The sequence below is a fragment of the Caenorhabditis remanei genome, chromosome IV, assembly GCF_010183535.1.
Source record: "Caenorhabditis remanei strain PX506 chromosome IV, whole genome shotgun sequence".
Lineage (NCBI taxonomy): Eukaryota > Metazoa > Nematoda > Chromadorea > Rhabditida > Rhabditidae > Caenorhabditis > Caenorhabditis remanei.
Window position 1 is genome coordinate 9701131 of NC_071331.1, and position 21442 is coordinate 9722572.

A 21442-nucleotide genomic window follows, 5' to 3' on the forward strand; every position below is an offset into this window, starting at 1 on the left:
ATAAAATTGATTTCGAAAATCCTGCGAAACGAAACACCATCACAACTGCGATAGACACGATAAAATCGATATTTGACGACAAATAGACGGATTTTTATTGCTTTTCGCATGATATTTACATTTCTCATCGAATTTTTTATGAATTTTCAGCGAAAAAATCGTGAAAATCCATAAAATCATCGTGCAAATTGGCCATATTCTGTGGGAAACTCGAGAAAGAAGAGAGCCGCGACGCGACGAGAGAGTAAATTCGAAAAGAGAGTGCAGAGAAAAACGACGGTCGTTGCGAGACCCGCCGGCTGTTTTACTAGCTGCGCCTTTAATTTCACACCGCCTGCGTTTCTTTTTCGGCGAGAAATAGCGCGAAATTCGGGAAAATTGAGGAAAAAAATTGGAAAATTGTTCAAAAAATCGCGCGTTGGCTTCAAAAAAATCCAAAATTTATTAAAAAATCGCGAAAATCGAAGAAACAAAGCGGAAAAAACATATAATCGAAAAACCGGTTTCTGCAGGGAAAAGAAGCGCTGGAAAATCGGATTTTACGATCCCGCGTTCGGTTTCCACCGCTATTTTTCTCTGCGTCGTCATGTGTTTTCGCGGGAAGGTTGATTGGCTTGTGTTGGTGTGACCATAAAGCTTTTCTTTTTCGCTTCCAAACCGTATTGTTTGCGTCATAACAGTGTTTTGTGTTGTTGCGAAATTGGATTTCGAAATTTTTGTTGTTTTTCGGTTGTCAATGAATTTCAGAATCTCTTCCGATGTTTTCTCCATTTAATTCGCCACGAAAAAACCCAAAACCACATCAGAGGAAGAAAAAGTCGTATAATCTCCAAAAAACGATGCGGTTTTAATAAGATTAATCAAGAAATACATAGAAACGTCGTGCTGAATCATTTCACACATCGTATTGCATTAATTCCTGATAAGAATTATTTAGATCGAATTGTTTCTCCTTCCTCCGGACGTTTCATATAAATAAGTCTGAAAGAGCCCTCTTTTTCATCAAAAAATATGGAAATTCGACACCATCCCCCAACTTCTCCTCCCTCTTTTTCCATCATCATCGTCCTCATCATCACGAGTTTCGCCCTGTCCAGCAATATGACTCATTGTTTATTTTCATTGATTTTTCAATTCTTTCCATTCCTAACGGTTTTTCTGTGTGTTGCTGGCCGCTTTTCCGCTCTGAAAATCCTCTGAAAACCCTCTAAAAAGCGTTTTATTTCAGAAAAATGGCTCAGGTGCGAGCAGAATATGACTTCGAAGCGCAGCCGAATTCCGGTGAAATGACGATAGCCGCTGGAGAGATTTTGACGGTTATTAGAGAGGTTTGTAGTTTTTTTTATTGGAAAAATTGGGAGAAAAACTCCAAATTTCAAGAAAAATCGACGATTTTTTATCAAAAATAGAAATTCTTAATTACAAAAATTTGGGAACTTCGGTAAAATCCGCAATAAGAAATCTATAAATTTGGAGGAAAAATTGACGGAAAATGCATGTTTTTGAGCAAAAAATGAGATTTTTAACCTGAAAAACGGCGTTTTGAACAAATAATCAGTTTTACAAGTGAAAAATTGCATTTTTTCCAGGGAAAAATTCACGTTTTACATTACAAACTGATTTTTTCCAGAGAAAACTGCACTTTTTCCCCGAAAATCCATATTTTCAGCAGGAAAGTATCATTTTTCAGTTTTTCAACCAAAAAAATACTCAAAAAAACAAAAGTAGAAATTCCTTATTTCAACAATTTTGGAATTTCGGTAAAATCCACAGTCAAAAATCAAAAAATGACAAAATTTGTTATGTTTTTGAGCAAAAATGAGAGTTTCAAGCTGAAAAGCGGCGCTTTTTTCCCCAACAATCCATATTTTCAGTAGGAAAGTACCATTTTTCCAGTTTTTCAGTCAAATATCTACATTTTTTCTTTAAAATCGACATTTCCAGCACACAGACGATTCTCAAGACGTTAATTTACCGCTTTTGCTTAAAAAAACCAATAACCAGTGCTTTTTTTCAAAAAATTAATTTCCGCTGAAAAGTAGGCCAAAAGCTGGAATTTTTTTTCAAAAATCCAATTATGAAATATCAAAAATTTCCCAGTTTATTAAAAAAAAGCTGAAAATTTCCCCGATTTCCAGAACATTGACGGCGGATGGATGGAAGGTCGAAACGTGCGTGGCTCCGTGGGTCTCTTCCCAGAAACCTACGTGACCCCCTATCAAGCGTCTCGTTCGATGCCACCGGTAAACTCACTTTCAGAAAGAAAGAAAATTCTATTTTGAGAAATCCTGATTGTATTTCTCTTTCTCTTGTTTTCCCTCCTCTGCCCTAAATTGACTCGGGGGCTCACTTACTCATTCGTCCGTCGCAACACATCAAAATGATTGGAAATTTAAATTTCTCTCCGCATCTCACAATTTCGAGCCTTCCGAGCCTGCGCTCTGTGGAGCTCTGGAGCTCAAAAATGCTCATTTCAGCACTCAAAAATCGTAAGAATGAGCAATAAATTCATGTATCCAATAACAAAAGGAAGAACTTGGAACATAACGAACAACAAAAAGAGGGGAAAAACCTAAAACAGAAAAGAGGGGGGAGAAGAGAGAAAACTATTTTGAAATTGGTTTTCCCCCATTTTTCGGGTTATCCCTGGAGACGTCTTCTCCCCTTCGGAAGGATCCTCCTACTCACTTGAAGACAAGAGGAGAAAACCTAAAAAAGAAAAAACAATCACCGTTTTCGTCGGTCCCAGTCTACCGGATTTGTCGTATACGTTTTTTTGTTGAGATTTTTTGGAGGCTTTGTTTTCATTTCCGGCTTTAGCGTTTCTTTTTCCTATAGTTGGTTACTGTAGTTGAGGTCACATTGGTGAGAAGTTGACGTTGTGAGGATTCTGAATCTGTTAACTGATTTCGTTCATTTTTTCGCTTCAAAATCAGAATTTCGAGTAGAAAAACATACCGAAATGTAGATCTCGATGAATTATACGTGCCTGGCTTGATACCGGTCGGATAAGGATTCGTTATTGATTCTCGGGCGGGCTAGAATGCCACGAAACGGCTAGAGTGCCATTTTTTGGCAATTTTTCGCATTCTAGCCCGCCCGAGGACTAATAATGAATCCAAATCGGGCGGATATCAAGTCAGCCACGTAGAACTCGCCGAGATATACATTTTGGTACCTTTTTCTGCTCAAATGATGATTTTGAAGCGAGTTATAAGAGATCTCTGCTCTATTCTCTTTTTGCGGATTTCTAACGATCTAAAAATTGGGTCATAGGTACTTTCGACAACGTCCATTTTTGCAGTCAAAACCTGCTAAATGTCCCTGCGAGCCGTGTTATGAGCTCTCAAACTTTTCATATGGTTCAGCTCTTTCACATGGAATTCCGGCGTAACTATGTGAAAAGTTTGAGAGCTCATAACTCGGCTCGCAGATACATTTAGAAGGTTTTGATGACAGAAATGGACTTCCCGGAGTCGAAAGTACCTATGACCCAATTTTTACATCGTTTCTTGGTCTGACGGTTTCTGATTTGTGTCAATTGTTTTCGACTCCTCCGCTCTTTCCCCGCTTCCAACGGATCCCACCGTCCCCACCGATCCATCCGATCCACCCAATTCTTCCAGTACTCTCTCACCCTTCCCACTATCACCTCACCACCCTCAAAATTCTCGCAATGCTCTTCACATCATCCCTCCGAAAAGCGGTCGAAAACTATCCGACGCCACCCGGCGGTCAATCATCTGAAGACGCGCATCGACAACTTCTCGAACGACGTCGCAAACAGATGCTTCGACGTCACACGTGTAGTACACTCATCAAACCGGAGACCTCGTCGTCCTCTCCGCATAAGAGAGCGGCGCAACCGATTTTGATGGAAGAGGAAGAAGAACGACACCATCATCATCAGAGTTCTCATCATAGCAAAGAAAAAGTTTTCGGGTCGAAATTGGGCGGAGGGAAACATGTATGATAGAGAAATACTGTGAAATAAAAAATTCCGCAAGTGCGGCAGGGAGTTGTGGGCGGAGCTTAGGGGCGCGGTCGAAATTTGAAATTTCCGCTGATTTTTTAACGAGTAGCATTCAACTTCAAGATTAATTCGTGTTTTGATCGATAAAAACGTGGAAAAAATCGATTAAAATACGAATTTATCTCGAAATTCAATGTTCCTTGAGCTGGAATCAGCTGGAATTTCAAATTGCCACCGCGCCGCTTGCTGTTTAAGCTCCGCCCACATCTTCCTGTCTGCACTTGCATTCTGAAAATCTCTGACCAAACTTTATTTTTTCACAATAATTAACCAAAAAATTCCAGGTCGCCCCGCCCCCACTTCCAGCCGCGGCTCCATCCAGCTTCGTTCCACCACCACCTGCACGCAACTTTGACGATTGGGGAGCCACTGACAACGTGCCGCCCGTCTACAGTACCTCATCATCTCATCATCATCAAGCGACGTCTCTCCCTGAAGTGCCGAGATCTTCTGCAGCGTACCCAACGGCTGCGTCACAGAATGATGATTTCGATGATGAGTGGACTGATGAGGATGATGAGCAGGTAGGAGTTGTCTAATCTGATTTTCAGTATACTTGTCAAGGCCTTGGAAATTTTTTTTTGAAATTTTTGAAATTTTTCCTCGAAAATGTGAAAATTTCTGATGATTTTTCTGATGTTCTTCTAATCCTGAATGAGAGTCGAAAATTTGACTTTTTCGCAGAAAAATTCAAAAATTTCAGACTTTACGGCCTCCCACTGCGAAAAAGAACTGCAAGAAACGTGAAGCCGATTTTTTCACGTTTTAATTCAATTCTTTTGTTTTTTGCACTGAAAATGGAATATTTTTTAGGTTTTCAGACGTCGCAATGGATGAAAAATGGGACCCATCCATCAGAATTGTGTGAAATTAAATTCTCGATCTTATAAGCCAAAAAACGTGAATTTTGGAAAGAAATTGACTTTTTGATACAGAAAAACCGATTTTCAGAAAAATGAGATTTTCAACAATTTCAGTCAATATATATTTTTCTGAACATCTTAATAGTTTCAGAGCCTTCTCAAGTACATAATGAGCAATTTTCGTTTGAAACAGTTTTCTGCCAAAAAGTTATACAAATTTTTCTGAAAATCTGTTTTTTTGATATCAAAAAAGTCAATTTCTTACCAAAATTCACGTTTTTGGCTAGTTAGATAGAGAATTTAATTTTCTAAAATTCTGATAGATGGGACCCTTTTTTCATCCATTGCGACGTCTGAAAACTCAAAAATGCCTGCATTTTCAGTGCAAAATCCGAAAGAATTGAATCAAAACGTGAAAAAATCTGCTTCACGTTTCTTGCAGTTCTTTTTTGGAGTGTGGGAGACCGTGAAGTATGAAAAATGTTCTAAAAATTTGAACTTTAGCTCCAAATACCCTGGCCTTGACAAGTATGATTTTCAGTGTTTTTTCCACTTCTTTTGCATCTTTCATTGAGCTAAAACTCCTCTCTTCTCTCTCGCAGCCCCATTCAGAAACAGAGAAATCCGAAAATAAAGGAAACCGATGTGGTCGGCAACATGTCCTTCCGGTGTCTTCTTCGTCTTTTGCTCCAAAATAGAGCATTCTTTATTCGTCTGTTGATTTTCTTCTTCTCTGCGAGTAGTTTCATCTAATCATTTCAAATTCTGGAGACCCCGAAGCCGACGACGTTGTCTTCACTCAACTCATTCTACAAATATTGTCGAGTCTAAATGTCATTCTGAAATTCGACTAGTATTCGTCTTCTTCTGAAAATATGTTATTCCATCGTGGACGATCCGCCAGTTTCATCGCGTTAGACCATCTTCAAGTCAGCCCACAATCGTTTCAGAATGTAATGAGAGTTTCAGAAATTTGAGAATGTTAAGAAAAATCGGGGTTAATTAGTTAATTAGCAGATAATTAAGGCCTCTGACAGTGTAGTTTAAGGTTGAATGGTTTAGAAGGGGAGATTTCCGAGCAATTTCGATTGTAGCCATTTTTTGGTTTTACTGGAGGAAGGCGGTTTGAAATTAGAAAAGACAAGTGATATCTAAATTTTTTGGTTTTTCAATAGTATCTTCCAGAAATGTTCACTAAAAATGTGAAAATTTGGAGCATATGCTAACCGCAACAGGTCCCGTTCTCTTGGCTCAAAAAGAGCCTAGATGGAAGAGTTCTTCCACGCGGGCGTGTAGTCCTCTCGGACAAGATTTCAGTTCAATTCATTGTTTTTCACTTTTTTCTACAAACATTCGTGTTTTTTTTTCGATTTATATCGAAAAAACGACGAAAATTTATTGAAAAAGAGAGAAAACGAGGAATTAAACAGAAATCTTGTCCGAAAGGACTACACGGCCGCGTGGGAAAACTCTTCCACGAAGGCTCATTTTGAGTCAGGAGAACGGGAATCGTGGTGTTTAGTCTGAACGGTTTAGAGACATTTTTAGAATATGCTCCAAATTTTCACGTTTTTAGTGAATTTTTCTGGATTTTTTCCTGATTTCAACCCAGTCTTCTCCACCCAAAAAACGGCTGCAAATCCCAAAACTTTTGATCTCAGAGCTCACTTTCAAAGAATAAGGATATCCTCTCTCCCTTATGTCTAACCCAAAAAGTCCGCAACCCCTGATTGCCGCTATTGAGTGAAAACGAGGGAGAGATAGAGTTGTTCCCTCCGTCTTCTTGACTCCAGAAAGTCATTTTTGCTGCTCATGCAACAAGAAGAAAAAAGAGAATCTCTCAATACTCTCCACTCATCTTCTATATATTTTGCCCTTTTATGAAAGAAAATGCGTCGATTGCGTCAATCTGACGCCGACGTCTTCTTCTACAATCGCCCTATTCCACTCTCTGAAATTCGTGGATTTCATCGAGCGAGTGTCTCGTTTTCGCCGTCTTGGGTTAGTTAGGTTGTAGCTAATATTGATAGGATTCTGAAATTTAAGTTAAAAAGTATATGTAAATATACCTAAGATCTCAACTAACCCGATTAAGGAACACCGCCTATCTGTTCATGATCCATCAGCAGTAGGCTCCTCCTCAAACCATCTGATGCATCATCATCGTGCCAGTGGGTCTCGAACCGACATGTCGACTGATGATGAGACACGGAATAGTCAGCAAGGTTATTATTCATTCTGTCTAGAATTCTTAGGTCACCTCTTACCGTACTCCCACTTCCAGACGGTGGTCTACCCAACAAACGAAACGGTAGTGTAGGCTCGCAACGGTCGGCGAAAAAAACGTCTTAGTAGACAAGATAGCACGCGACGGAGACGTCCCAGTGAGGAGAGGGATAGTCGACGGAGAATTGAGAAGTCGGCGACGTGTGGGAGTGTTGTACATCATCACTCGTCACACTCGTCTCATCATGAGAATTATAAGGTTCGGGTGATTATTCGTGGAGTCTGTGCATTCATTAAGTTCGAATTGTGAAGTCGTCTGTATACTCGCTATCGTGAATATCTATTGTTGGCGTGCCAGCAGATTTCATAGAAGCGTTACTTCGGGACATTTCGAAACCTAAAGTTTGAAAGCTGAGACATCTGGCAACCGAGACATTTGGAAACCAGACATTCTGAAACCATCTCACTAGGGTCATAAAGTCAGTCTGGAGATATGGGACATAGCCTATATCATTGGAAAGCTGAGAAAAACGGCGATTCCAAATATATATTCAGTTTTTTGCCCTTGAGACCTGGTATTCGAGAAAAAGGAGGTCGAAGTTCTGAAAATAGCAAGTTTTTACTTTTCTGACACACGAAACATTTTTTGCAATTTTCGTGTGAAAAGTAGTAATTTGTCATTTTTCAGAACTTTGACCTCATTTTTCGCGAATACCAGGTCTCGAGGGCAAAAACTGCATATATATTTGGAATCAGCGTGTTCTCAGGTTTCCAATGGTATAGGTCACGTTCCATGCACTGTCTCTATGACCTTCCCCAGTGAGACATTTCGAAGCCAGACATTTTGAAACCAAAAATTTTGAAACCATGACAATTCGACACTAAACTTGAAAAAATCATTGAAAAAATGCCTAATTTTCAGTGATTTTTTTCAGGTTTCGTGTTGGAATGTTATGGTTTCGAAACGTCCGGTGTTGGGATGTCAAGGTTGCCAAATGTCTCGGTTTCCAAACGTTCCGGAGCCAAATTTCCAGCACTTTCAATGCTGAAAGCTGCATGTGTTGTAGTTCTGCTTCCTATGCATGACGTCTCCGCTCTCTCCTCCTTCTCTCCCGCCCCTTCATCATCATTTCTTCTTCCAGGAACCATCCCGCCCGACAGTCGCCTCCTCTCTCGCCTCGAACTCTCGTCGCGACTTGAGCCGTAGTCATTCGGAGCACGGTGCCGATCGTGGATCGAGCAAAGTGAACAAGAACATCAATCGATTCTCAAACTTTGTAAAGTCCGGTGTCGAAGCGTACGTCATCGGCGAGTCAAAGACGTCGAGTCCGATTTCCGAAAGACACGAAGTGATTATGAATAATGGAATAATTCAATGGAAACCAATTCAACAATACTATCATTGTGTCGTCGATAAACCGAAGAAAGAGTCAAAGTTGAAGGGATTGAAGAGTTTCATCGCCTACTCGATTACCTCCAGTTTGACTAATATTCAGGTAAGAATTCCCCCTAAGCACCAGTCTAACCATCCACTAGCGTCAGGTATCCCGTCGTTACAAACATTTCGATTGGCTCCACGAGCAACTCTCCGCCAAATACATCTTCATTCCGATCCCACCACTACCCGAGAAACAAGTGGCCGGACGGTATGAAGAGGATTTGATCGATCATCGAAAGCATATTCTTCAATTGTGGGTTAACAAGATTTGCCGACATCCAGTGTTGAGTCAGTCGGAGGTGAGTTTTAGACAAAGGCATCTGGGCGAACAGATACACAGGCAGACAGACATCTGGACATTCGGATGTAGAGACAGGCATCTTGACATTCGGATACACAGACAGACAGATAGACATCTGGACATTCGGATGCACGGACAGACAAAAAGACATCCGGACATTCAGATGCAGAGACAGAAATCTGAACATTTGGATGCGAAGACAGACATACGGACATTTGGATGTACAGACATGCAGGTAGATATCCGGACATTCGGATGCACAGACATACATCTGGACATCCGAAAACACAGACAGACAGACATCTGGAAATTGGGATGCACAGACAGACATCTGGACATCCGGATGTACAGACAGACAGACATCTGGACATTCAGATGCGCAGACAGAAATCTGGACATTCAAAAATACAGACAGATAGAAAGACATCTGGAAATTTGGACATTCGGATGCACAGACAGACATCTGGACATTAGGATGTTCAGACAGACGGACATTCCGATGCAGAGACAGAAATCTGGACATTTGGATGTAGAGACAGACATGTGGACTTTCAGACAGATACAGATAAATCTCTGGACATTTGGATGCACAGACAGACATCTGGACATTCAGATGTACAGACAGACAGACATCTGGACATTACGATGCACAGACACAGACCGATAGACATCTGGACATTCGGGTGCACAGACAGACATCTTGACATTTGCAAAAAACAGATATGCAGACATCTGGATATTCGGATGTACAAACAGACATCTGGATGCACAGGACACACAGACAGACAGCCATTTGAACAGTCGAATGCACAGAAACAGACATCTGGACATTCCGATGCACAGACAGAGCGACAGACATCAGAATTTTCCAGGTCTGGCTCCATTTCATCAGTTGCACCGACGAAAAAGACTGGAAAAGCGGAAAACGACGAGCCGAGAAGGACGAATACATTGGTGGAAGTTTCCTGAATTGTATCCAAGTGCCACAACAACAATTGGAGCCAAACAGTGTGTAAGTTGTCTGAAAATCTAGGATTCGTATCTCTGAAATCTCAAAAAAAATTTCCAGTGATCTCCAAATGGAACGATTCCAGCGAAGTGTGAAGACGTCGGAGGAGGCGATGCGTGTGATGCAAGAGAGAATGAACATGTTCCAGAAGGTCTTCGCTGGTCGTGAGTATTCTAGATTTGAAAAAAATTTAAAATTTAAAAAATTTCAGCGGTGAAACAAAACTGGCAAAAGATGGGCAGCGCGTTCAAGACACTTCAACAATCGTTCGAAATCGATGAGACTGTTGGTGAGTGATTTTAGACTAATTAACTCTAATTAACTCCCAATTAACTCCCAATTAACTCTAATAGCCTCATTTCCAGCCAGCCGTCGTCTCACTGATGCTCTCGCTCACACTGCATCAGAATACCACGAAATCGGACAGGTGTTCGATGCTCACACGAAGAATGACATGGAACCAGTGTTGGAGAATTTGTATTCTTATAAGGGAACTGTTCAGAATGTTCCAGACATTCTTCATGTTCATAAGGTAATAGGCTCCGCCCCTTTTCTCCACTAGCATTACTCACAGCGTCATAGAACGTCCATATGAAGAATCTGCGCTCTAAAGAAAATTGCTTAAAATTAGCGCGAAATTCAAAAAATTTACACACAAATATTTTTTGTGTGTTGAAAATTTGTATTTTTCCTTCTTTTTTTGATGAATTCGATAATTTTTTTGTGCCAATTTTAACCCAAAAAAGCCAGAAAAATGGTAGAAAAGTGGAAAATTTAACTTTCTATCGTTCGTCCACGTTATAAGCACGCAATTTGGCTGAGCGGCGACTCAATGGACAATTTGCCCAATCGTGTGCAAACGCGCTTCACTAAACTTCCAGTTTCGCGGGAAAATAATTTGAATTTCGTATTTCAGCAAGCCCTCCAAAAGTACCGTGACAGTGAGGGACGTTTGTCGGCGGTTGAAGCGGAGAAGATGCGTCAACGAATGGATACGATGAGCTACGCGGTGATTGCTGAAATTCAGCATCAAACGGCTGAAAAAGTGGAGGATTTGAAGTCGACGATGGGTACTTATTTGAAGAGACAAGCCGCGTTCTATCAGGATGTCGCTAGTAAATTGTCATCACTTTCTGCTAGATATGATTGATTTTTTAATTGCATTATTTATTGATTCTTCGCTTTTTACAATTCGTTTTCGTCATTTTTTCACTTCCCGATTCTAAGCTAATTCTAATTCTAATTATAATTTCCCCATTCTCTTGTGCAATTTTTCTATTTTTCTATTTTCTAATTGAAACTAACGTGATTTCTTCCTCCCTTCCGCCACTGTTCTTTGTACCATAATTGTCCTTTTTAGTCATTGATGATAACTTCCAACGCACCCCTCTATCTTCTATTCGCCTGAATGTTATATTTTTTTTTGGAAAATCTGAGTAAATTGTGATGAACGCTAGATGATTTTTATTAGGAGTAATTAGCAATTTTAACAAAAATCAATTAATTATCCTTCACCTTCAATCACTTCCAACACTGGAGTCGTCCAATTCTTGTAACCTTCAGATTTCAATTTTCGTTGATAGCTGAAGTAATCCCCAATTGCAGCGATGAACCCCTTTCCATAGTTCCCAACCAACTCCTCCACATTGTCATCTTCCTTATCCAAGCCTGCTCGGTAGCACTCAATGTTCCGAGCGTCGGAGAGCATCTTCACGTTGAATTGCGTCCGCTCTTCAACGAACTTTGGCTCAATATGGAGACATGGAGTATCCAATTGGGTGAAATGAGCCGAAAAGTCCTCCGGGATGAATCCGATCGATAGAAGGTGATAGAAGAGAGCAGAATTCTCCGGTCCGGCGAATTGTGGAGCAGAAGTTCCAATCACATAGTAGAAGAGCTGCCGTGGCAATCCAATCTTTCCGTCGATCATATCTTGGAAGAAGTTGATTCCACGTGGATCCGCAAGGATACTTGCCTTTTCCTTTGGCCACAACAGATCTGTCTTCTTTGATTTCTCAAAGAGTATCACTTCCAGCTTATTCGAGAACTTGTCCTTGATCACTTCCTCTTTCAGCCAGTATCTTTTTCCCATCTTTCCTCCACTTGTTCCATCAAACCAACTCTTCGAAGTCAGTGCATGTCTCAACGACTTCGGTTCTTCTGGTCAAATATCTCAATTTCTATGAACAATACAGCTCTGTGGTTGTGTGCAAATGAAAGAGCGTACTTCATTCTACTAATACACTAACTAATCCTAATTATTAAAGTCATTTTATGTCTACCAAAATTCAATGATAGTCAAAAAAACGGCTGAAAATCTAATTTTCGGCCGTAAATCGGTACTTCTGGTCAAATATCCCAATTTCTATGAACAATACAGCTCTGTGGTTGTGTGCAAATGAAAGAGCGTATTTTATTCTACTAATACAATTACCAATCCTGATTATTACAGTCATTTTATGTCTACCAAAATTCAATGATAGTCAAAAAACGGCTGAAAATCTAATTTTCGGCCGTAAATCGGTACTTCTGGTCAAATATCCCAATTTCTATGAACAATACAGCTCTGTGGTTGTGTGCAAATGAAAGAGCGTACTTCATTCTACTAATACACTAACTAATCCTGATTATTACAGTCATTTTATGTCTACCAAAATTCAATGATAGTCAAAAAACGGCTGAAAATCTAATTTTCGGCCGTAAATCGGTACTTCTGGTCAAATATCCCAATTTCTATGAACAATACAGCTCTGTGGTTGTGTGCAAATGAAAGAGCGTATTTTATTCTACTAATACAATTACCAATCCTGATTATTACAGTCATTTTATGTCTACCAAAATTCAATGATAGTCAAAAAACGGCTGAAAATCTAATTTTCGGCCGTAAATCGGTACTTCTGGTCAAATATCCCAATTTCTATGAACAATACAGCTCTGTGGTTGTGTGCAAATGAAAGAGCGTATTTTATTCTACTAATACAATTACCAATCCTGATTATTACAGTCATTTTATGTCTACCAAAATTCAATGATAGTCAAAAAACGGCTGAAAATCTAATTTTCGGCCGTAAATCGGTACTTCTGGTCAAATATCCCAATTTCTATGAACAATACAGCTCTGTGGTTGTGTGCAAATGAAAGAGCGTACTTCATTCTACTAATACACTAACTAATCCTAATTATTAAAGTCATTTTATGTCTACCAAAATTCAATGATAGTCAAAAAACGGCTGAAAATCTAATTTTCGGCCGTAAATCGGTACTTCTGGTCAAATATCCCAATTTCTATGAACAATACAGCTCTGTGGTTGTGTGCAAATGAAAGAGCGTACTTCATTCTACTAATACACTAACTAATCCTAATTATTAAAGTCATTTTATGTCTACCAAAATTCAATGATAGTCAAAAAACGGCTGAAAATCTAATTTTCGGCCGTAAATCGGTACTTCTGGTCAAATATCCCAATTTCTATGAACAATACAGCTCTGTGGTTGTGTGCAAATGAAAGAGCGTACTTCATTCTACTAATACACTAACTAATCCTAATTATTAAAGTCATTTTATGTCTACCAAAATTCAATGATAGTCAAAAAACGGCTGAAAATCTAATTTTCGGCCGTAAATCGGTACTTCTGGTCAAATATCCCAATTTCTATGAACAATACAGCTCTGTGGTTGTGTGCAAATGAAAGAGCGTATTTTATTCTACTAATACACTAACTAATCCTGATTATTAAAGTCACTTTTATGTCTACCAAAATTCAATGATAGTCAAAAAACGGCTGAAAATCTAATTTTCGGCCGTAAATCGGTACTTCTGGTCAAATATCCCAATTTCTATGAACAATACAGCTCTGTGGTTGTGTGCAAATGAAAGAGCGTATTTTATTCTACTAATACAATTACCAATCCTGATTATTACAGTCATTTTATGTCTACCAAAATTCAATGATAGTCAAAAAAACGGCTGAAAATCTAATTTTCGGCCGTAAAATCGGTACTTCTGGTCAAATATCCCAATTTCTATGAACAATACAGCTCTGTGGTTGTGTGCAAATGAAAGAGCGTACTTCATTCTACTAATACACTAACTAATCCTAATTATTAAAGTCATTTTATGTCTACCAAAATTCAATGATAGTCAAAAAACGGCTGAAAATCTAATTTTCGGCCGTAAATCGGTACTTCTGGTCAAATATCCCAATTTCTATGAACAATACAGCTCTGTGGTTGTGTGCAAATGAAAGAGCGTACTTCATTCTACTAATACACTAACTAATCCTAATTATTAAAGTCATTTTATGTCTACCAAAATTCAATGATAGTCAAAAAACGGCTGAAAATCTAATTTTCGGCCGTAAATCGGTACTTCTGGTCAAATATCCCAATTTCTATGAACAATACAGCTCTGTGGTTGTGTGCAAATGAAAGAGCGTATTTTATTCTACTAATACAATTACCAATCCTGATTATTACAGTCATTTTATGTCTACCAAAATTCAATGATAGTCAAAAAACGGCTGAAAATCTAATTTTCGGCCGTAAATCGGTACTTCTGGTCAAATATCCCAATTTCTATGAACAATACAGCTCTGTGGTTGTGTGCAAATGAAAGAGCGTATTTTATTCTACTAATACAATTACCAATCCTGATTATTACAGTCATTTTATGTCTACCAAAATTCAATGATAGTCAAAAAACGGCTGAAAATCTAATTTTCGGCCGTAAATCGGTACTTCTGGTCAAATATCCCAATTTCTATGAACAATACAGCTCTGTGGTTGTGTGCAAATGAAAGAGCGTACTTCATTCTACTAATACACTAACTAATCCTGATTATTACAGTCATTTTATGTCTACCAAAATTCAATGATAGTCAAAAAAACGGCTGAAAATCTAATTTTCGGCCGTAAATCGGTACTTCTGGTCAAATATCCCAATTTCTATGAACAATACAGCTCTGTGGTTGTGTGCAAATGAAAGAGCGTATTTTATTCTACTAATACAATTACCAATCCTGATTATTACAGTCATTTTATGTCTACCAAAATTCAATGATAGTCAAAAAACGGCTGAAAATCTAATTTTCGGCCGTAAATCGGTACTTCTGGTCAAATATCCCAATTTCTATGAACAATACAGCTCTATGGTTGTGTGCAAATGAAAGAGCGTATTTTATTCTACTAATACAATTACCAATCCTGATTATTAAAGTCATTTTATGTCTACCAAAATTCAATGATAGTCAAAAAAACGGCTGAAAATCTAATTTTCGGCCGTAAATCGGTACTTCTGGTCAAATATCCCAATTTCTATGAACAATACAGCTCTGTGGTTGTGTGCAAATGAAAGAGCGTACTTCATTCTACTAATACACTAACTAATCCTGATTATTACAGTCATTTTATGTCTACCAAAATTCAATGATAGTCAAAAAAACGGCTGAAAATCTAATTTTCGGCCGTAAATCGGTACTTCTGGTCAAATATCCCAATTTCTATGAACAATACAGCTCTATGGTTGTGTGCAAATGAAAGAGCGTATTTTATTCTACTAATACACTAACTAATCCTGATTATTACAGTCATTTTATGTCTACCAAAATTCAATGATAGTCAAAAAACGGCTGAAAATCTAATTTTCGGCCGTAAATCGGTACTTCTGGTCAAATATCCCAATTTCTATGAACAATACAGCTCTGTGGTTGTGTGCAAATGAAAGAGCGTACTTCATTCTACTAATACACTAACTAATCCTAATTATTAAAGTCATTTTATGTCTACCAAAATTCAATGATAGTCAAAAAACGGCTGAAAATCTAATTTTCGGCCGTAAATCGGTACTTCTGGTCAAATATCCCAATTTCTATGAACAATACAGCTCTGTGGTTGTGTGCAAATGAAAGAGCGTACTTCATTCTACTAATACACTAACTAATCCTGATTATTAAAGTCATTTTATGTCTACCAAAATTCAATGATAGTCAAAAAACGGCTGAAAATCTAATTTTCGGCCGTAAATCGGTACTTCTGGTCAAATATCCCAATTTCTATGAACAATACAGCTCTGTGGTTGTGTGCAAATGAAAGAGCGTACTTCATTCTACTAATACACTAACTAATCCTAATTATTACAGTCATTTTATGTCTACCAAAATTCAATGATAGTCAAAAAACGGCTGAAAATCTAATTTTCGGCCGTAAATCGGTACTTCTGGTCAAATATCCCAATTTCTATGAACAATACAGCTCTGTGGTTGTGTGCAAATGAAAGAGCGTACTTCATTCTACTAATACACTAACTAATCCTGATTATTAAAGTCATTTTATGTCTACCAAAATTCAATGATAGTCAAAAAACGGCTGAAAATCTAATTTTCGGCCGTAAATCGGTACTTCTGGTCAAATATCCCAATTTCTATGAACAATACAGCTCTGTGGTTGTGTGCAAATGAAAGAGCGTACTTCATTCTACTAATACACTAACTAATCCTGATTATTACAGTCATTTTATGTCTACCAAAATTCAATGATAGTCAAAAAAACGGCTGAAAATCTAATTTTCGGCCGTAAATCGGTACTTCTGGTCAAATATCCCAATTTCTATGAACAATACAGCTCTGTGGTTGTGTGCAAATGAAAGAGCGTACTTCATTCTACTAATACACTAACTAATCCTGATTATTAAAGTCATTTTATGTCTACCAAAATTCAATGATAGTCAAAAAAACGGCTGAAAATCTAATTTTCGGCCGTAAATCGGTACTTCTGGTCAAATATCCCAATTTCTATGAACAATACAGCTCTGTGGTTGTGTGCAAATGAAAGAGCGTACTTCATTCTACTAATACACTAACTAATCCTGATTATTACAGTCATTTTATGTCTACCAAAATTCAATGATAGTCAAAAAACGGCTGAAAATCTAATTTTCGGCCGTAAATCGGTACTTCTGGTCAAATATCCCAATTTCTATGAACAATACAGCTCTGTGGTTGTGTGCAAATGAAAGAGCGTACTTCATTCTACTAATACACTAACTAATCCTGATTATTAAAGTCATTTTATGTCTACCAAAATTCAATGATAGTCAAAAAACGGCTGAAAATCTAATTTTCGGCCGTAAATCGGTACTTCTGGTCAAATATCCCAATTTCTATGAACAATACAGCTCTGTGGTTGTGTGCAAATGAAAGAGCGTACTTCATTCTACTAATACACTAACTAATCCTGATTATTACAGTCATTTTATGTCTACCAAAATTCAATGATAGTCAAAAAAACGGCTGAAAATCTAATTTTCGGCCGTAAATCGGTACTTCTGGTCAAATATCCCAATTTCTATGAACAATACAGCTCTGTGGTTGTGTGCAAATGAAAGAGCGTACTTCATTCTACTAATACACTAACTAATCCTGATTATTACAGTCATTTTATGTCTACCAAAATTCAATGATAGTCAAAAAACGGCTGAAAATCTAATTTTCGGCCGTAAATCGGTACTTCTGGTCAAATATCCCAATTTCTATGAACAATACAGCTCTGTGGTTGTGTGCAAATGAAAGAGCGTACTTCATTCTACTAATACACTAACTAATCCTGATTATTACAGTCATTTTATGTCTACCAAAATTCAATGATAGTCAAAAAAACGGCTGAAAATCTAATTTTCGGCCGTAAATCGGTACTTCTGGTCAAATATCCCAATTTCTATGAACAATACAGCTCTGTGGTTGTGTGCAAATGAAAGAGCGTATTTTATTCTACTAATACAATTACCTAATCCTGATTATTAAAGTCATTTTATGTCTACCAAAATTCAATGATAGTCAAAAAACGGCTGAAAATCTAATTTTCGGCCGTAAATCGGTACTTCTGGTCAAATATCCCAATTTCTATGAACAATACAGCTCTGTGGTTGTGTGCAAATGAAAGAGCGTACTTCATTCTACTAATACACTAACTAATCCTGATTATTACAGTCATTTTATGTCTACCAAAATTCAATGATAGTCAAAAAACGGCTGAAAATCTAATTTTCGGCCGTAAATCGGTACTTCTGGTCAAATATCCCAATTTCTATGAACAATACAGCTCTAGTGGTTGTGTGCAAATGAAAGAGCGTATTTTATTCTACTAATACAATTACCAATCCTGATTATTAAAGTCATTTTATGTCTACCAAAATTCAATGATAGTCAAAAAAACGGCTGAAAATCTAATTTTCGGCCGTAAATCGGTACTTCTGGTCAAATATCCCAATTTCTATGAACAATACAGCTCTGTGGTTGTGTGCAAATGAAAGAGCGTACTTCATTCTACTAATACACTAACTAATCCTGATTATTACAGTCATTTTATGTCTACCAAAATTCAATGATAGTCAAAAAACGGCTGAAAATCTAATTTTCGGCCGTAAATCGGTACTTCTGGTCAAATATCCCAATTTCTATGAACAATACAGCTCTGTGGTTGTGTGCAAATGAAAGAGCGTACTTCATTCTACTAATACACTAACTAATCCTGATTATTACAGTCATTTTATGTCTACCAAAATTCAATGATAGTCAAAAAACGGCTGAAAATCTAATTTTCGGCCGTAAATCGGTACTTCTGGTCAAATATCCCAATTTCTATGAACAATACAGCTCTGTGGTTGTGTGCAAATGAAAGAGCGTACTTCATTCTACTAATACACTAACTAATCCTGATTATTACAGTCATTTTATGTCTACCAAAATTCAATGATAGTCAAAAAACGGCTGAAAATCTAATTTTCGGCCGTAAATCGGTACTTCTGGTCAAATATCCCAATTTCTATGAACAATACAGCTCTATGGTTGTGTGCAAATGAAAGAGCGTATTTTATTCTACTAATACAATTACCAATCCTGATTATTAAAGTCATTTATGTCTACCAAAATTCAATGATAGTCAAAAAACGGCTGAAAATCTAATTTTCGGCCGTAAATCGGTACTTCTGGTCAAATATCCCAATTTCTATGAACAATACAGCTCTGTGGTTGTGTGCAAATGAAAGAGCGTACTTCATTCTACTAATACACTAACTAATCCTAATTATTAAAGTCATTTTATGTCTACCAAAATTCAATGATAGTCAAAAAACGGCTGAAAATCTAATTTTCGGCCGTAAATCGGTACTTCTGGTCAAATATCCCAATTTCTATGAACAATACAGCTCTGTGGTTGTGTGCAAATGAAAGAGCGTACTTCATTCTACTAATACACTAACTAATCCTGATTATTACAGTCATTTTATGTCTACCAAAATTCAATGATAGTCAAAAAACGGCTGAAAATCTAATTTTCGGCCGTAAATCGGTACTTCTGGTCAAATATCCCAATTTCTATGAACAATACAGCTCTGTGGTTGTGTGCAAATGAAAGAGCGTACTTCATTCTACTAATACACTAACTAATCCTGATTATTACAGTCATTTTATGTCTACCAAAATTCAATGATAGTCAAAAAAACGGCTGAAAATCTAATTTTCGGCCGTAATCGGTACTTCTGGTCAAATATCCCAATTTCTATGAACAATACAGCTCTATGGTTGTGTGCAAATGAAAGAGCGTATTTTATTCTACTAATACAATTACCAATCCTGATTATTAAAGTCATTTTATGTCTACCAAAATTCAATGATAGTCAAAAAAACGGCTGAAAATCTAATTTTCGGCCGTAAATCGGTACTTCTGGTCAAATATCCCAATTTCTATGAACAATACAGCTCTGTGGTTGTGTGCAAATGAAAGAGCGTACTTCATTCTACTAATACACTAACTAATCCTAATTATTAAAGTCATTTTATGTCTACCAAAATTCAATGATAGTCAAAAAACGGCTGAAAATCTAATTTTCGGCCGTAAATCGGTACTTCTGGTCAAATATCCCAATTTCTATGAACAATACAGCTCTGTGGTTGTGTGCAAATGAAAGAGCGTACTTCATTCTACTAATACACTAACTAATCCTAATTATTAAAGTCATTTTATGTCTACCAAAATTCAATGATAGTCAAAAAACGGCTGAAAATCTAATTTTCGGCCGTAAATCGGTACTTCTGGTCAAATATCCCAATTTCTATGAACAATACAGCTCTGTGGTTGTGTGCAAATGAAAGAGCGTACTTCATTCTACTAATACACTAACTAATCCTGATTATTACAGTCATTTTATGTCTACCAAAATTCAATGATAGTCAAAAAAACGGCTGAAAATCTAATTTTCGGCCGTAAATCGGTACTTCTGGTCAAATATCCCAATTTCTATGAACAATACAGCTCTGTGGTTGTGTGCAAATGAAAGAGCGTACTTCATTCTACTAATACACTAACTAATCCTGATTATTACAGTCATTTTATGTCTACCAAAATTCAATGATAGTCAAAAAACGGCTGAAAATCTAATTTTCGGCCGTAAATCGGTACTTCTGGTCAAATATCCCAATTTCTATGAACAATACAGCTCTATGGTTGTGTGCAAATGAAAGAGCGTATTTTATTCTACTAATACAATTACCAATCCTGATTATTAAAGTCATTTTATGTCTACCAAAATTCAATGATAGTCAAAAAACGGCTGAAAATCTAATTTTCGGCCGTAAATCGGTACTTCTGGTCAAATATCCCAATTTCTATGAACAATACAGCTCTGTGGTTGTGTGCAAATGAAAGAGCGTATTTTATTCTACTAATACAATTACCAATCCTGATTATTAAAGTCATTTTATGTCTACCAAAATTCAATGATAGTCAAAAAACGGCTGAAAATCTAATTTTCGGCCGTAAATCGGTACTTCTGGTCAAATATCCCAATTTCTATGAACAATACAGCTCTATGGTTGTGTGCAAATGAAAGAGCGTATTTTATTCTACTAATACAATTACCAATCCTGATTATTAAAGTCATTTTATGTCTACCAAAATTCAATGATAGTCAAAAAACGGCTGAAAATCTAATTTTCGGCCGTAAATCGGTACTTCTGGTCAAATATCCCAATTTCTATGAACAATACAGCTCTGTGGTTGTGTGCAAATGAAAGAGCGTATTTTATTCTACTAATACAATTACCAATCCTGATTATTAAAGTCATTTTATGTCTACCAAAATTCAATGATAGTCAAAAAACGGCTGAAAATCTAATTTTCGGCCGTAAATCGGTACTTCTGGTCAAATATCCCAATTTCTATGAACAATACGGTCTTGTGGTTGTGTAAAATGAAAGAGCGTATTTTGTTACACTAATATAATCACTAGTACTATTTATTACTGTCATTTTATGTCTACAAAAAACTCAATCAGAGTCAAAAACGGCTGAAAATCTAATTTTCGGCCGTAAATCGGTACTTCTGGTCAAATATCTCGAATTTCTATGAACAATACGTCTTGTGGTTGTGGTAAAAATGAAAGAGCGTATTTTGTTACACTAATATAATCACTAGTACTATTTATTACTGTCATTTTATGTCTACAAAAAACTCAATCAGAGTCAAAAAACGGCTGAAAATCTAATTTTCGGCCGTAAATCGGTACTTCTGGTCAAATAT

At 37.4% G+C, this 21442-nt stretch overlaps 4 protein-coding genes across 4 annotated transcripts; 3 read left to right on the forward strand and 1 right to left on the reverse strand.

The window, feature by feature from the left end:
- Positions 1-1232: 1232 nt before the first annotated feature.
- Positions 1233-2282, forward strand: GCK72_013071 (uncharacterized protein; the record flags this gene model as incomplete). The annotated part of the gene is made up of 2 exons (XM_053729621.1): positions 1233-1328; positions 2139-2282. The coding sequence occupies 2 exons, from the start codon at positions 1233-1235 to the stop codon at positions 2280-2282; spliced, it is 240 nt and encodes a 79-aa protein (XP_053584393.1).
- A 1394-nt stretch (positions 2283-3676) lies between these two features.
- On the forward strand, positions 3677-4802 carry GCK72_013072 (uncharacterized protein; the record flags this gene model as incomplete). The annotated part of the gene is made up of 3 exons (XM_053729622.1): positions 3677-3967; positions 4318-4557; positions 4737-4802. The coding sequence occupies 3 exons, from the start codon at positions 3677-3679 to the stop codon at positions 4800-4802; spliced, it is 597 nt and encodes a 198-aa protein (XP_053584394.1).
- A 1984-nt stretch (positions 4803-6786) lies between these two features.
- GCK72_013073 (uncharacterized protein) lies at positions 6787-11020 on the forward strand (the record flags this gene model as incomplete). Its single annotated transcript, XM_053729623.1, has 10 exons — positions 6787-6897; positions 6992-7121; positions 8058-8209; positions 8265-8618; positions 8665-8859; positions 9734-9873; positions 9931-10034; positions 10082-10159; positions 10236-10402; positions 10787-11020. 10 exons carry the CDS (start codon positions 6787-6789, stop codon positions 11018-11020), a joined length of 1665 nt encoding a protein of 554 aa, XP_053584395.1.
- Positions 11021-11374: 354 nt separating this feature from the next.
- Positions 11375-11962, reverse strand: GCK72_013074 (uncharacterized protein; the record flags this gene model as incomplete). Its single annotated transcript, XM_053729624.1, has 1 exon — positions 11375-11962. The coding sequence occupies one exon, from the start codon at positions 11960-11962 to the stop codon at positions 11375-11377; it is 588 nt and encodes a 195-aa protein (XP_053584396.1).
- Positions 11963-21442: the final 9480 nt, after the last annotated feature.